The sequence below is a fragment of the Megalops cyprinoides genome, chromosome 1 (assembly GCF_013368585.1).
Source record: "Megalops cyprinoides isolate fMegCyp1 chromosome 1, fMegCyp1.pri, whole genome shotgun sequence".
NCBI classification, from domain to species: Eukaryota; Metazoa; Chordata; class Actinopteri; order Elopiformes; family Megalopidae; genus Megalops; species Megalops cyprinoides.
Genome location: NC_050583.1, coordinates 24,647,249 through 24,661,908, shown reverse-complemented (window position 1 = coordinate 24,661,908; position 14,660 = coordinate 24,647,249). Strand labels below are relative to the sequence as shown.

General features: G+C 42.1%; 1 protein-coding gene across 1 annotated transcript in view; it reads left to right on the top strand.

Moving 5' to 3' along the window:
- Window positions 1-14,367, top strand: part of baiap2l1a (BAR/IMD domain containing adaptor protein 2 like 1a) — a 32,283-nt gene extending 17,916 nt beyond the window's left edge. Inside the window, exons 5-14 of the mRNA XM_036532394.1 lie at window positions 989-1,060; window positions 1,246-1,380; window positions 4,850-5,002; window positions 5,335-5,490; window positions 5,812-5,932; window positions 6,396-6,609; window positions 9,994-10,053; window positions 10,672-10,816; window positions 13,846-13,886; window positions 13,999-14,367. Of these exons, the coding sequence (XP_036388287.1) occupies window positions 989-1,060; window positions 1,246-1,380; window positions 4,850-5,002; window positions 5,335-5,490; window positions 5,812-5,932; window positions 6,396-6,609; window positions 9,994-10,053; window positions 10,672-10,816; window positions 13,846-13,886; window positions 13,999-14,071 (1,170 nt within the window). The 3' untranslated portion in view covers window positions 14,072-14,367. The remainder of the gene's footprint in view (window positions 1-988; window positions 1,061-1,245; window positions 1,381-4,849; window positions 5,003-5,334; window positions 5,491-5,811; window positions 5,933-6,395; window positions 6,610-9,993; window positions 10,054-10,671; window positions 10,817-13,845; window positions 13,887-13,998) is intronic.
- The last annotated feature ends 293 nt before the right edge of the window (window positions 14,368-14,660 follow it).

Sequence of the window (14,660 nt, the reverse complement as noted above, 5' to 3'; positions counted from 1 at the left end):
AGTTTAGAGAAGTATCTGCTCATAGAGAAGTTTGTGCTCGTCTGTGGGATATGGAGAAGTGTCATCTTATGTGCACATACACAGGTCTCTGCCCACCTGTGGGGTATAGAGAAGTCTCAGCTCATCTGTGGAGTATAGAGATTGTGCTCATCTGTGGGACATGGAGAACTGTTGTAGTATATGCTGGGGTATAGAGGCCTATGTGGATTATAGAGATTTCTCTGCTTATCTCTGAGTCTAGAGATATATCTGTTCATATGCAGAGCATAGAGAAGATCATGCTCATCTGTAGGATGATATAGAGAAGTATGTAGTCATCTGTGGGATGTAGAGCAGTTTCTGCCCACCTGTGGGATACGGAGAAATATTTCTTCATCTGCTGGGTCATAGGTCTCTGCTGTTTGTTTGTTTGAGTGTAGAAATGCCTAATTTCCTCTGTGGGGGTGTGGAGAAATCTCTGTGGTTCTGTGGGTGATGCAGTGTTGTGGACCCTACACAGTGGTAGGCAGAGGTAACCAAAGACCTTGCAGCGATGATGTAACCACTTTGTCCATCAGTAAGGAGAGTGATTCATTGGGAGCGAGGGTGTATCTGTGAGCATCCCTGGAAACCAGCGCTGAGTCATTCAACAGCAGCAGCAAAGTTTTTCATGTAGTGTCACATCTAACACAATATTTAGATTGATGTCTCTTTCAAGGGCTCAAAGTACCTTTGAAATAATAGGACATACCAGTTTTTATTGCATTATTTCTTGAAGTTTATCTCCAGTGTCGTCAAGTTAATTCAGTGAGCAGGGTGTTGGTTGCATATAAACACATAAAGACGTCAATAAAGTCTGCGGTCTGGTGTGTCATCTCTGGAATCAGCCATTAAACAGCCCTGTTCTTCTACAATGGGTGACCAATTTCTCTCCACAGGGTGTTGTCCTTGATTAAGCATTTTAGATTTCTTTGTGGTGTGAAATTCAACAGATCTTATCTTTTTGCAGTTTAAAAGATTTCACAAAGAGATCATTGCTGAATTGGAAAGGAAAACTGACATGGATGTGAAATACATGACTGTGAGTACCCCTCTGTGTGAATGTCATTGTTACTTGAGTGCACAACTTTCCACTGATGCTGCTGAAAATAGTTGTTTCTGTACCTTATCAGCCCAAGCCCTCTCCACTGTTTGTCCTTTTCGTAGCCCATGGCCAGTGTTTCAATGGCATTTCTCTAACTAAACACAATGACTTGTTTCCTATAGGCAACATTCAAGAGATACCAGACGGAGCACAAACTGAAGCAGGACTCACTGGACCGATCGCACTCAGAACTGAAGAAACTGCGGAGGAAGAGCCAGGGCAAGAACGCCACTAAGTACGAGAGCAAAGAGAATGAGGTGAGTCTGAGGAATGTGCCTGCAATAACACTCCCGTTCATACAGCCATTTTCTCCCCTCTTCAAAGATCACATGAGCAGCATTTAAAAAAAAAAAGAAATAGCAGAGACAAACAGTGTATCTGTCAAGGTTACATGATTAGACAGAAGATGATGTCCTCATAACATCCAGTCCAGTCCCCACACTGATAGGTGGCAGGTTTGTGAAGATTTTGCCCACTAAATGTTGATGTACTGGAGTGACTCAGCAACGGTCTTGCTACAAAACCATCTCAGGTCTCTCAAACCGCCAGAAAAGATGAAACACAACCTGTCTAGCAAGCTTAAAATTTATTTTAAATATTTCGGGATTAAACCTACTGGATATGCTCAAGGGAAAATGCTGAATATACATTTTTGAATAAATTAGGTGTTTGGAGAGTATTTCTTTATTCAGGGTGTAGTTTGGTTTCTGCTCAAGCTATGAGGTGTACTCTTAGAAGGGGATTTAAGGCACATACTAGCAGTCAGTGGCAGAACCCTTCAGATGCTGAGATTAAGCGGGGATTAAGTGGGTCTGTCCCTCATTCCTCACAACTGAATGAGCATAAAGTGAGTTTGATTACCAACAAACTGTTCTGTGTTGTTAAACCTGAAGTTGTCTACATCAAAATCTGTTCAGTCTACATGATTATTATTCATGGATTATTCATTATTCCTATTAGAGTGATATATAACGTGTTGACATCATTTACACAACCCGTTTCGCTTTATTTAAGATTGGAGCAAAATTGTTTTATAATTTGACATGTGGCCTGAAGTGCAGGGCTGTCTTTTTTTTAGACATTGATGTGACTATTTTTGAGGTAAAATTGAAAAGACCCATCATTAAGTTGTTTTGATATGCTTTTTATGATGAAATCTAAAGTGCAAAGGCTGCAATAACTATTCACGTGTTAAGCGGAGGAAGAGAAACTCATAGATTATTGCAGTTTTGGTTGAGATTCACCCCAGAGGGAAAAGGTCCACCAATATTAAAAGCTCAAATAACTGGTTATACTGCACTGCAAAAAACAGAGGGGCTGATAGTGAGCTCAAAGGAAAGCTACCAGGATGCCACGCCTGTGGCTGCAGGCACAGCCTTTGTAATAAGAATGAGCCAATATGCGCATATTGTTCTGCCTCCTTTTGGTACCGAGGAGCGTGACAACAGCTGTCATTGCTCTTTCGTTTCTGTCCTTTTTTAAACAGGCTTTTAGCAGGCCGTGAAAATGTTCTCTCTGTGGTGCTGTGGTTAGAGGCAGGGCGAGACGGGGAGCCCTGGCTGTAAGAGGACTGGCTTCACTCCTTTCAGTGGCCAGACATCATCCCTGTAAACAAAAAGGAGGGTGTTTAGCTTTAACTTTGAATAGTAGCAGTGAGGTGTGGCAGCCAATGTCAGGGACAGAGCTTCAGGAGTAGACTGGAGAAAATCGGTCACGCTTGTGATATGCCACCCCCTATGAATCTCCAAACTTTCCACATGCTCAGTACTTTCCCTTATTCTGGTGCTGATAACTGTTTAGTCATTTGTTGTGAGATGAGGTGGCATCTGCTCCCAGAGAAGAGTCCTGCTGGGAGCAGATGAAGGGTTGCCAGATTGCGCCATACAGTGTTACTTTAGAATTCCTATGGTCGTGAGCTCATTGAATAAGAGGCTTTTGCCAGCAGTTTGTGTACAGTCCCCAGCCTGCTTGCTGTCTACTGCAGGTGACTTCAGTTTACCTTGTGAAAAGGGCACCTCCGAGTTAATCTCAAGGACTGTGGTAGATGGCAGTGTTTAAAAGAGGACCATATCTCTGCTGCTGAACACCGACCAGTTGGAATAATCTGACACTAACAGGGTGAAACTGATAAAGAGACTGAACGCTGAAGAGCACTTAAGGCAGGGCACAGGCTCAGGTTCTCCCTCTACTGCTGGTGGAATTGTTTGCAGTGTCAACATTATGCAAAAAACACAGAGCCTTTTCACTGCTGCTCTGCTGTTGTGTATGATATCTTACTGTGATCTTGGAGTCCAGCCTGCTTTTCCATCCCGCAGAAAAGGATTATACCCCAGGACTGCAGTCTTGCATGCTATCAGTGCAGCTGAAACTATTGGTATCTTATATGAATTGTAAATGAATTAAACTGATATCAGCATCTATTGCTTAATCTTTGCACAGCACTGGGAGATTCGGTTATGTAACAGTTCTATGAATGCTCTACATGTGAAATGTTAGGCATAAACCCAGTTCCTGTTGTGCAAGGTGAAGCGCTGGACCCTCGCGTTGGGTTTAAGCGCGACTGTGTTGAGCACACCTGGCCAGTGGGAGGAGAGCCAGACAGCAGAGAAAGGGCCGTGAGAGTGCACTGAAACCGAAACCTTGGTGACAAACCGCTTTCTCGGTTACCGTGGCAACGGCGCAAGAAGAAGATAAGGGGATGGGATTGATTTAAGAGAGACCGGGCACAGTGAGCTTTGTGTCTCCGGTCAGGTGTCGCCCTCTGCTTTGCATCACCTTTCCATTGTGCGACCACAGGGGTGTGTCTGTGTCTGGATGAATGAATCCTCAGAGGACACTGTCCATCTCTCCAGCTCGATGTGGAGCTGTTCTTCAGAGAGCTCTTTCACTGGTACATGCTTTAATTAAAAGTTTCTGTCAGTATCTGGTATTCCAGCATTTCTTCATCTACAGTACAAAAGCATGTACAAAAATTTACAGTGTGTGTGTGTGTATGAGTACATGCTCAGTGCTATGTATTTTAGTTCAGGAGTCAAACATGCAGAAATTCTCCTCTCCACTTTGTATTGTTTTAGCAAAGCAGAGTCCACAGTTCTACATCAAGGCATCCAGCGGGTTTTATGACTGGCACACATGTATAGTAGTCTGATAAGTTCACAAAAACAATACCTACTCTCCATAACCTGAACTGTAACGGTTAGAAAAAAACCAGTCTAATAACATATTTTACAGGAAACATATTCCTGTGTCTGTGTCAGAGTCAGATTTCATAATCCATAAGAATGGATGCCAAATTAAATATTTAAGTGGCTCATGAATTCACTTTCTCTCCAAATGCTATTTTCATACCACCACACTAGGTCCACCCAAATTTTTTATTTAGCAGTCTAAAGGCGCTTTCCATCCAACAATTTGGAATACAGTATTTTGTATACAGTATATCTGTAATGTGTTTTATCCTTTACTTTGTCTAACCAATATTAAGAAATGTCACTTGCACAGTTATTGAATTTAGCAAAAAAATATTCTGTAAGGACAAAAAAAACGTAACATTTGCCTAAATGTTTCATTCACTATCACCATCAGACAAAGTGCATTGTGATTAGACTAAATAGTGGCCATAGTGTCCCCATAGGGGCCGTGTGCTGTGACCTGACAATGCCCTGTTGACTGTCCTAATGGGATAACGCTGTACGTGAGCTGAGCCTGTTTGACTGGTCCCTGCAGTACATGGAGGTGATTACCTCCCGTCAGATGGACATGCAGAAGTTCATTGCGGACGGCTGCAGGGAGGCCCTGCTGGAAGAGAAGAGGAGGTTCTGCTTCTTGGTGGACAAGCACTGCACCTTGTCCTACCAGATAAGCACCTTCCATGACAAGGTGACGTACAAAATACGGCATTTGCATGTTGTCTTATAGTTTAATAGAATTTGTGAACTAACATGCAGTGATTTTGATAATGTTCAAACAAACATATTGCTATGTAATGACATTTAACATCAGTCTTGAGGACTCAATAATCATTCCGTAGATAAGTAAATATGATATTTATTAATAGTTAAAAAAATCCATAGCAATTGTCTGGTGTTATATTGAACTAGGGATACTCAATACTCTCTGAAAATCTTTTGACTCATTATCTGGTGAATGTATCTGCAGTTCAGTTTTCCAAGGCTCAGTCTATAATGTTGCTGTCTTCATCTTCCACACAGGCAAAAGAGATGCTGTCTGTGAAGCTGCCCAGCTGGCAGGACAAGTGCAGTGATGCCACCAAGGTACCGGACAGTGTGATGTCCATGATCGAGGGGCTCCGAACCCCAGTATCCATGACGCCCCAGCCCTCGCCCCTCATGGAGCGCTACAACAGGGTGAGTCCAGCAGTCAGTGTTCATCGCCTGTCACAGACTGAAGGGGAGAGCTTTGTAAATGTCAAAAATAAGAGACGTGGAGCATTTGAGTGGCTCTGTCAGTAGAGGCACTTGTCTTGAGTGCAGGCAGTGACAGTTTGAAGCTTAGCAACATGTGACAGGTAGACGGCATGAACCACACACAGTGGGCTTACATCAGCCTGGGTTCATCAGGAATATCAAACATTTCATGATTATTTTCTTAGCATTTGTCAAATGTACATGTTGATCCAGTTGCAGTTTAACATCTTTACTTGTTCTTGTTTCCTGTACTGTGTTCAGAACAACCTAGACACAATGATTCCACCTCCGGCCCCACCCCTAAAGGCGCAAACCAGCCCTCTGGCAAACATGTTCACCCAGGACACACCCAGGGCTCCCAGTACAGCTGACCGGATCTCAGGTATTTTCCAGCAGCTAATCTGACTCCTCAGAGTGTTCCAGCACCATGAAGTTTTTGTGCTATAGATCCAAAGTGTTACACACTTGCTGTTATGGTGCAGTAGTGTGTTCTGCTATAAGATTGGCATCTTGTTGTCATTGTCAACTGAAGAAATTCAGCATTCTATAGTAGTTAATGTAAACATGTGATATTGCTGCTGACATAATAGAAAACACGCAGAGGAATGTGTTAATTTAGCTTAATGAAATCTACACCTGGCTGCATAGTTGTTTTATTTAAATTCGCTTTCAGTCGTAATTGAACCTGGTTTCATGTCACATTTGGGTTTAATTACAGTACACTCTTCTATGAATCCAGTCACTGAAACTTAAATGAACATTGACCAGGTTCTTTTAAGCTAGGTTAGATTTTACTGTATCACTGTGGACCTCTAGGAGTAACTTCTGCAATGTTTTTATGTCAGATCACAGCAGCAATGAGGAGAGCAGCTTACCCAGGTCTGTGTCTGTGTCCACGGGCCTCAACATGATCAAAAGGCCGAAGGTTCGAACCATCTTCCCTCACACGGCCGGGAACAACGACACCCTCCTCAGCTTTGATGAGGGCGACATCATCATTCTGCTTATCCCTGAGGAGAAGGACGGCTGGCTATACGGGGAAATGGAGAAGTCAAGACAGTAAGTCACAGAGAGGGCGCCCTCCCATGTCACATCTGTCACCCTGAACTTCTCTCGCAGCAGGAAAGATCACATCACATGAGTAACATCTGTTGTCAGAGCATTTACTGCTTGGAAGTTTGTTGTACTGCTTGGAGGCTGATGTACTGTTGGTGCCATTGGTATTGTTTCAGAGAACTAGCGAGACCCCGGAGCGTCAATTCTGAGGTCACTGAAATGACAGCGCACGGGCCTGTGTGACAGATAATGGCCTCACAATGACTGGCATATGCTTTCCCTCTCTCGTGTAGGTGTGAGATTGCAGTCAGTCAGCAACCAGCCCTCGGCTGTTTGTAAGAGAAAGGAATCCCCTGTAAATCATTTTAAGAGCTAGATCTGCATGCACAGCTGACATGAGCATTTTTTAAATGGCTGAGGTGGAAATACTTGTTTTTGTGTCTGTGCGTGTGGTCAGTTTTGTTTTCTAATATGCAGGTGAAGATTCACTGCACCTGTCTGAAGTCTGAAATGCCAAGCATGACGTGTCTACTAAGTGCTGTCACATCTGCGCAAGTAGAGAAATATTTACAAGTGAGATACAGGCAGTAAACATAACCACAACCCGTGAAGCACAAGGCAGTGTCTGCCACCTCATGGCACAGGTGTCAGTTATTTCATTGCCTTTGTGTTCTGTGGCCTATTATCTGGTATCAGCAATATAATTACACAGACAAAAATTGTTCTTGTTTTTCAGGTTTAAATTATGAATATTGTATTTCCAGGCTACAAAATAATACACACCAGGATTTTGGGTCATTGTTTGTATTTTGCCTTTGCTTGTATTGGACCTGGAGATGTTCTAAATTCTAATTTCTAAATTCTAATTACAATTTATAATTTGATTTATATGTAAATATGCCTTGATAAATTTATAAACAAACATATTTTGTGAATGTTGAAACATCTTTTACGTTACTTAAGTTATTGAAAAGTACAGGGGGTAGACAAAATAATGGAAGCACCAAACAATATATGAATATGTATTAACTAATAAGAAGTTGGGTCAACCCTTGCCTTCAGAACTGCTCCAGCCCTTCTGGGAATGCTGTTGTACAAGTTTTAAACTGGGGGATATTGGGCTATTCTTCCAGAAGGAAAAGCTCCAGTTTTTTGAGATGTGATAGAAATGGAAATCTACTCCGTAGTTTAGATATGGCTGTGGAAGGTGTTTGACTTCATTCTGGTGTTCATGAAAACACTCTTGAATCCATTTAGCAGTGTGCGTGGGGGTATGATATTCTTATAATATAAGAACAACTTAAGTAAACAATGTTTGTACCATAGGATGGTCGCCTAAAACTTTTTTTAAACTAAAAATCTTACGGGACATAAGGTCAGAGATGAAGCCTGAAGTGTTCAGTTTAGCAACCTATTATTTATCAGACATAAATGTTAATGTTTACAGTAGAATGTTCCCCAGATGTGAATCAACACGCATAACATTGAGAACAGCACTCTTAAATGCATTCCACTCTTGCTAAAGTCCACATTATACACTTGGCTTGACTGTTACCTTGCAGTTCCAACTCTACCCCTTCGTACATATTACCTTTATTTTTGTTGTCACAATAGATTGATTTGACTGTCATGCTTTCATTTTTGCAGAGATGGTGAAACGTAATGGTCATTATTTTTAAAATGTAGAAACGAAGAGTTAGCGGTCCGCTAAGGCAATGCCATTACAGGAGAAAAAACCACCATCAAAAATATCATTATTACAAAGCTGTTAAGGCAATTATGTGGGCACACTGTTTCAAATGAATGTTGGACCCCAACTAAGAGACAGATTTATACAGCACTGCTAAAGAAAGCCAGGTAAAAAAACTGGCATCCCACAAGCCAGCAAGGACAGAAAACTAAATGGATTTATGTGGTCGATAGGGAGGAGAAAATCACATTCCATTCTGTCTGTCTCAGTCATTTCAAACCAGATCAGCTGATATGATTCCATTCCTCATCCTTCAAAGTAAGCAGCTTCAGCCATTTCGTCCGGACTGCTCTTTCTGTGTCTGGCCCTTTTGTACTGTACAGCAAGGTAGCTGTGTCTGTGCTGGAAAGAGAGATGGGTGGCTGTGTGTGTGCTGCAGTATTCATTGCTCAGGTTCTTCAGTCTTTCTGATGGTGACGTTACCTCCCATCCTAACACTACGTATTGGCCTATAATCCTGTCATTTTAATTCATCAAATCCACCCTCAGCAAAGCTCTGCTGGCTGATCTCTGTTCCATTAAGTCTTTAGCTCTCATTATTAAGCTGCTGTGGCCAGTACAGTGCTGCAGGTGGTTTCACCTCAGACTGAGCGTTGACCTTAGCGCTGACAATAGGATATAATTATTTGAAATCAAAAAAAGCTTGAATACATGTGTTGTGTTTTTCTTTTTGTTGTTGTTCCTTTGCATTGATTAAGAACAGTTTGCATTTCATCAAAGCCACAACTCAAACCTGGATTACCTTCTGTTGCACACATTTGACTTGGATTGCCTTAAAATGTTTGCTGTGTGCTTTTTATCTCACTCCACTATATCTTGAGAATGTGGAAGAAACATGGCCCTTAGTGGAATTTTAATGGCAGCAGTTCAGTCTTACCTGGAGGGTGGTAGCCTGGACTGTGGCCTCTCTTCCATATGCTGCACAGTAGTAGTTCCTTGGTCTTTATTGAGTTTCTTACCACCTGCTCAATTTAGACATGATATATTTAGTTTTAAATCTCTATTTGATTACAGTCTGTAGGTTCTTTAAACTATAATCAAGGAAAACTCCTTAAAAGTATTATCATGTCAATGTTTGAAGATGGAATGTATTTGCTCGCCATTTTCTGAAAACATTTATATTTTAACGAGATGTTTTAATGAGATATGTTTAAATATACATAAAGTGGCAGCTGAAAAGCTGAAAATAGTTATCAATACACAATGTGAGTAATAGGATAAGGTGGTATTTGCACAGAAAGGAACGTTAATTTGTTATGCTTAATGCATGGAAATGTGTTCTGTCAGTGCTGTGAATTTAATTACTTGGCTCCCCTGCTTGGCTGGGGGTTGGCAGTTTTAATTAAAGTTGCACAAGTTGGGTGCCTTGATTGCTCTAATTCTAAAGGGGAGAGCTGGGTATAGAAAAACACTAGCTTTCATTCCAAATCTCCTTATTTATTACCTGCTTTATCCACGCTTGCTGCGTACATCAATATGAAACAAATGCTCGGTTCGAAATTCATTTTGCAAAGTAAAAGGGTTTCAATCGTGTACCACATTCAAATATGGTTGAAGAAAGGGGTTTGAACATTCCTTTTTGAGTGCAGTCTAAACGCAATACACAGCTTAACACTGTTTGTTTATTCTGTTCACAGGAGGGGTTGGTTTCCATCATCCTATTGCCGTCCTTACACAGAGCCTGTGATCAAAAACAGGTAAGGTGACCCCAGATCAAACCAGCAAGTCTGAGTGTCCAAAGCTCATTAATGAACCACATGCATGACATACGTCGATTTTGTGTTGCATTTTCAGGTTTTAACCAGAATCACGATTCAGTATAATTGATTTAAACTGGGCCATGCATCTCCTGACGACCTCATGTTACAAAGCCATTTACAGAATAATAGTATTTTCGAAGGCAACTTAAATGCCTACGCGTTATGTATTTGTACAGATACTTAAAGAAGCAATAAAGCTTACATTTACGCATTTTGCTCAAAGGTATAGTTGTGTTGCCCCACCTACTGAATTAACCTTTTATTTACCAGGACCTTCATGAAGGCCAGTCCATGAAATACACTTTAGAGCAAAATATTCTCCTAAGATTTACCATTGTGACCATTATTAACATTATTATTACCACAGTTAAAGATACTTATTCAGTATTCATTTATTCTTTTCAGTGGGCCCGCTGAGTTTTACGTTATATTAATACTATCTTCCATAGCCATCTTACACTTTACTCAAACTAGCTGTCACAAGTGGTTATAATTTGACATGTTATAGAGAGAACTCTATGCGTATCTGTACACTGTGTGTGTGTTCTTCTGCAGTGTGGGCACTCCGGTTCGCAGCGTGAGTGTGGCCAACCTGGCAGAGCAGGAGCAGGCAGCCGTGGTCCTGCCACCACCGGACTACTGTGACTCGCCCAACCAGAGCTCCCCCAGCAAGCCATCCACACCCTCACCAGAGAACACGGTCAGTACGGGAGCTGCCGAGAGTCCCCAGTGTTGGGCTGCTGTGTGTAGTGGTTGTCCTCCCTGAACCCAAAAAAAACATAAATACATAATGGGGAGTATAATCATTCTGTCTGAGAGCAAAGGAAACATAAGTGTATGTCCTTCTAACAAGTGTCTGTTAAGATCAAGTGCACATAATATGCCTCATGGGGAACTGGAAAGGGTAAGACGCATCTGAAAGAGGACCGATGTGGATAGCTGCTATCAATGTTGCTCATGTGTTGATATGCATATTCTATGCACATTCTTTTCAACATGGGTGGATGAGCAGTACAATATTGTGTGATATATTGAAAAGTCCATTTCTCCGAGAGACTGTAAACCAGAAATATGTCATTGTCATAATATTAATTGTTATTCATAACCATAATTGGTGCGGAAACACATATCTAGTGTAAACAGCAAAAATAAACTGGAGTATCTTCATTGCTCCTTTGCAGATGATTTTATCATTAATCATCACCAGTCAAAAACGGTGGTCACAGAATAAAAAAGATAACCTATATACCAGTTATCAATTAGCAGTGATCTGTGCGTATTTAGTTCTGTTCAGTGCTTGGCTCTGACGAGGTGTGTATAAGCCCATTTGAATGCTGCCGGCCTTCCACATAGCCGATAAGTGAGGTTAGCAACTACCATACATTGTTCTGTAGTTGCTAAGAACAGCTCAGCGGGATGGTTCTGTTGTTAATGCTGAACTGGGAACTCTTCTTTTCAGGATTCTTTTCTTCTTCTCAAAAGCTCTGTCTTGTTCATTATAGCCATGTTCATGGAGCTACATTTAGCTGCCTTACCTTTTGAAGCCATCTGAAGCTTGGTCCCTGCTAGCAAGCTGCTGGACTCTGTAACCATCCATCATCTGGTTTTTAATTTCAAAGTCACCCTCTCTACGATGTTCAAGAAACACTTCAGGGTTCTGCTTCCTCAATTTGAATTTCACCAAACATTAACAGTAATGGGGAAGGGAATTTATGATAATCAAGTTCCAGCCCAAAAGAGAGAAAGACCAGATGGGGAATCCCCCCCCTCCCCCCTCCCCCCCAAACTAAAACCACTAAACCCTGTAATTCATGCATGCACATTTTCAGTATAATTTTCATATTTTGTAATCTCCTCAGCAGTCAGGTGCTTTAAATGCAGTCCTAACAGGGCAGAACGTTTCCAGTCTATTGCGGTAGAGCCAAGTTCTCTTTGATTTGATATATGATCCATTGCATGCATTCCTTTTAGCTTAATTAGCTACAGCTATGGCACAGTCTCAAGGACAGTACACAGTTAGCCTAGAACAACTAAAGGAAATAAAGACAGCAGACTGCTTATTTTCTTGTGGTCATACTTCACAATCAAAAGTGATGTATTGGCAGCAAGAGGGTCTACATGTCTGACTGAGGCTTTGATTTGTGGCGACTGCTCAGAAGTCGGTGAATGGAGAGCCATGCAAGGAGAACCCTCTCCACCTGGCTGGGCCTCCTTCTGGAGCTGAGTGAAATATTCATGAGGCTGGGGTCCTCCTGTTCATCCTGGCCAAAGGCCTGCCTCCCATTCAGCTGCAACAAAAGAGATGGAGTCACCGGCGCACATCCGGGGTCAGGCTCCCTCTTCCGATAGAATTTCACACGCGGAGTGAACCTGATACCAGCGCCCTCACCTCAGCTCCGCGCCTAGAGCCAGGGTAAATAGGGGTCATTCGAGGAACAGCCGCTTTTGTGTTCCTTTGTTCACAGGCACGCAGTTCAGGATACACTGGCCTAGGTCATATAACAAGCTGGGTCACAAATGCCAGGAAAAAAATGAGTTCTTATGGTGATTACAGATAAGGGAGATGGCAGAGGGCTAGCCTGAAAAGTGAAAAGTCAGGGAGTGTGTGGGTGAGAGAGTATTGTGCCTGTGGCAGTGTGTCACGTGGCTGCATTGTTGTTCATGAAAATGCAGCCGGTGAATGAAGTTGGGTGTCCGGCCAACCCAATGTGCAACATGCCTGCTGCAGAACCGTTGTGCATACTGTCAATAGGCTGAGGCAGGCAGACAGACTTGCACTAAAAAATAATCTCACAGATCTCACCAGTGCAGTTCATGATTGGTGACCAGAGGTGAGGAATTATCTGACTGATTTTCAGGCATGTCTTGTCACATTCTTAAAGTGTAGACATTATACACTTAATTTGTTACATTTGAACTTGTGTTTCATATTAACCAGGGTATTCTAGAATCATCATTTATACAGACAATAGGATTTTTCCAGTTGCCTTATTTGCCAGGAAGGGAGGAGAGATTGCAGGGATGCTGTTTATATTTCTGACATCTTGGAGTAAAAGAAGGCATTTCAAAAATGTTCCCTGCCTGGTTTTGTTTTAGTGCTAGGGCTTAGGGCTGGGAGTGTGGTGCGAGGGGGTTCGCTGAGTTTCTGTGTATCTACAACAGCAATTAGTCCTTCTCTATGTCAGCTGATTTGAGAATGAAGCCGCCGGCCTCTGGGGCAGGACTTTTCCACTGATTAAATGTCCTTTTACTGTACTTGCTGCCTAAGGGTTTTGAAAGAAATATTGTGCTGCTAGGGAAGGTGTCGGGCGCACGGCAGAGTGGAAAGGTGGTCATGTGACTCTGGAGAGGTGACTTTGCTTTTCAGGCTGTTGTGGCTGCCAGGCACCGACTGACAGCTTCCTGAAGTTTATACTCGCCACTCCTGCTGCTGCCACCCCTCTGCTTACCGTCACAGAGCGCCCTCTAGTGTTACCTGTTTGCAGGCAGTGAATTTACTGTAAATAATAACCGTATATGTAGGTGTATATATTTTAAGTGACACCCACATGGCATGAACTGGTATTTCAAGGTCTGACACTTTTAATTAGGACGGTATCATCTGTGTTGTCTTGACATCCTGATCAGACCACCTTGACTAGAGACCTTGGTGATCTGAGAAGGCAGGTGGTGGGATTATATGTGGATATCGGCTGTGCATGGTTTGATGTTCCATTCTGTCTTTAACAGGTGACTCAACCAAATGGAATCTCAAAGCCTCCTTTCCTGGGGTGAGTAGCATCATGAACAAAAAAAAAAATCAAGCCTTCTGTCTCGCAGAAATATCGACATAGTTCACCATCTTGACCAGGCCTACAATAATCAGCAAATTTGTCTTCACAGGGGAGGGAATCCCTTCGCAACTGTCAAGCTGCGGCCCACGGTCACAAACGACAGATCAGCCCCGATCATCTAACAGTCGGGCATCCTGTCTTGCGGTCCAGCATTGGGGATTGATTTTGGGCTGCTGGCCTCCGCTCCAGGGTCTTAGTCCAACCAGTATCTCCTCAAGCCCCTCGTGCCCATCAGATCTGCAGGGTGAAGCTAATGTCCTCATTTCTATAATATGTAGTGGAAAACGGAAATATGCAGGGGTGAGATGCAGGTTAGATTGACAATGCAGGGAGCTGTATTGGAGAATCTCTGCTACAGATGCCATGTTTATTTCAGTAATAATGTCTTAAACTTATTGCTGCATACGCTCACATTGAGATAGAGACAATTTATTTATATATGTTTTAAACAAATTCAGATATATTTTAAGAAGATTTTATTGTGAATAAATGTACACAAGCATTGCCTCATTCTCTATGGACAAATGTGTACAAAGTGTTGACTGTAAACCTTTTTTTGCCTTTTTGAGAGAAAAAATATCTGTATTGTTATGTGTAATAGATGGAAGATTTTGATTGCTTGTTAAAAATTCCAGTTTAAGATTTTAATTTGCTATTGGATGCTAGATGAAGTATTCTGTATGGGATATGTGATCAGCTTTATATATACAA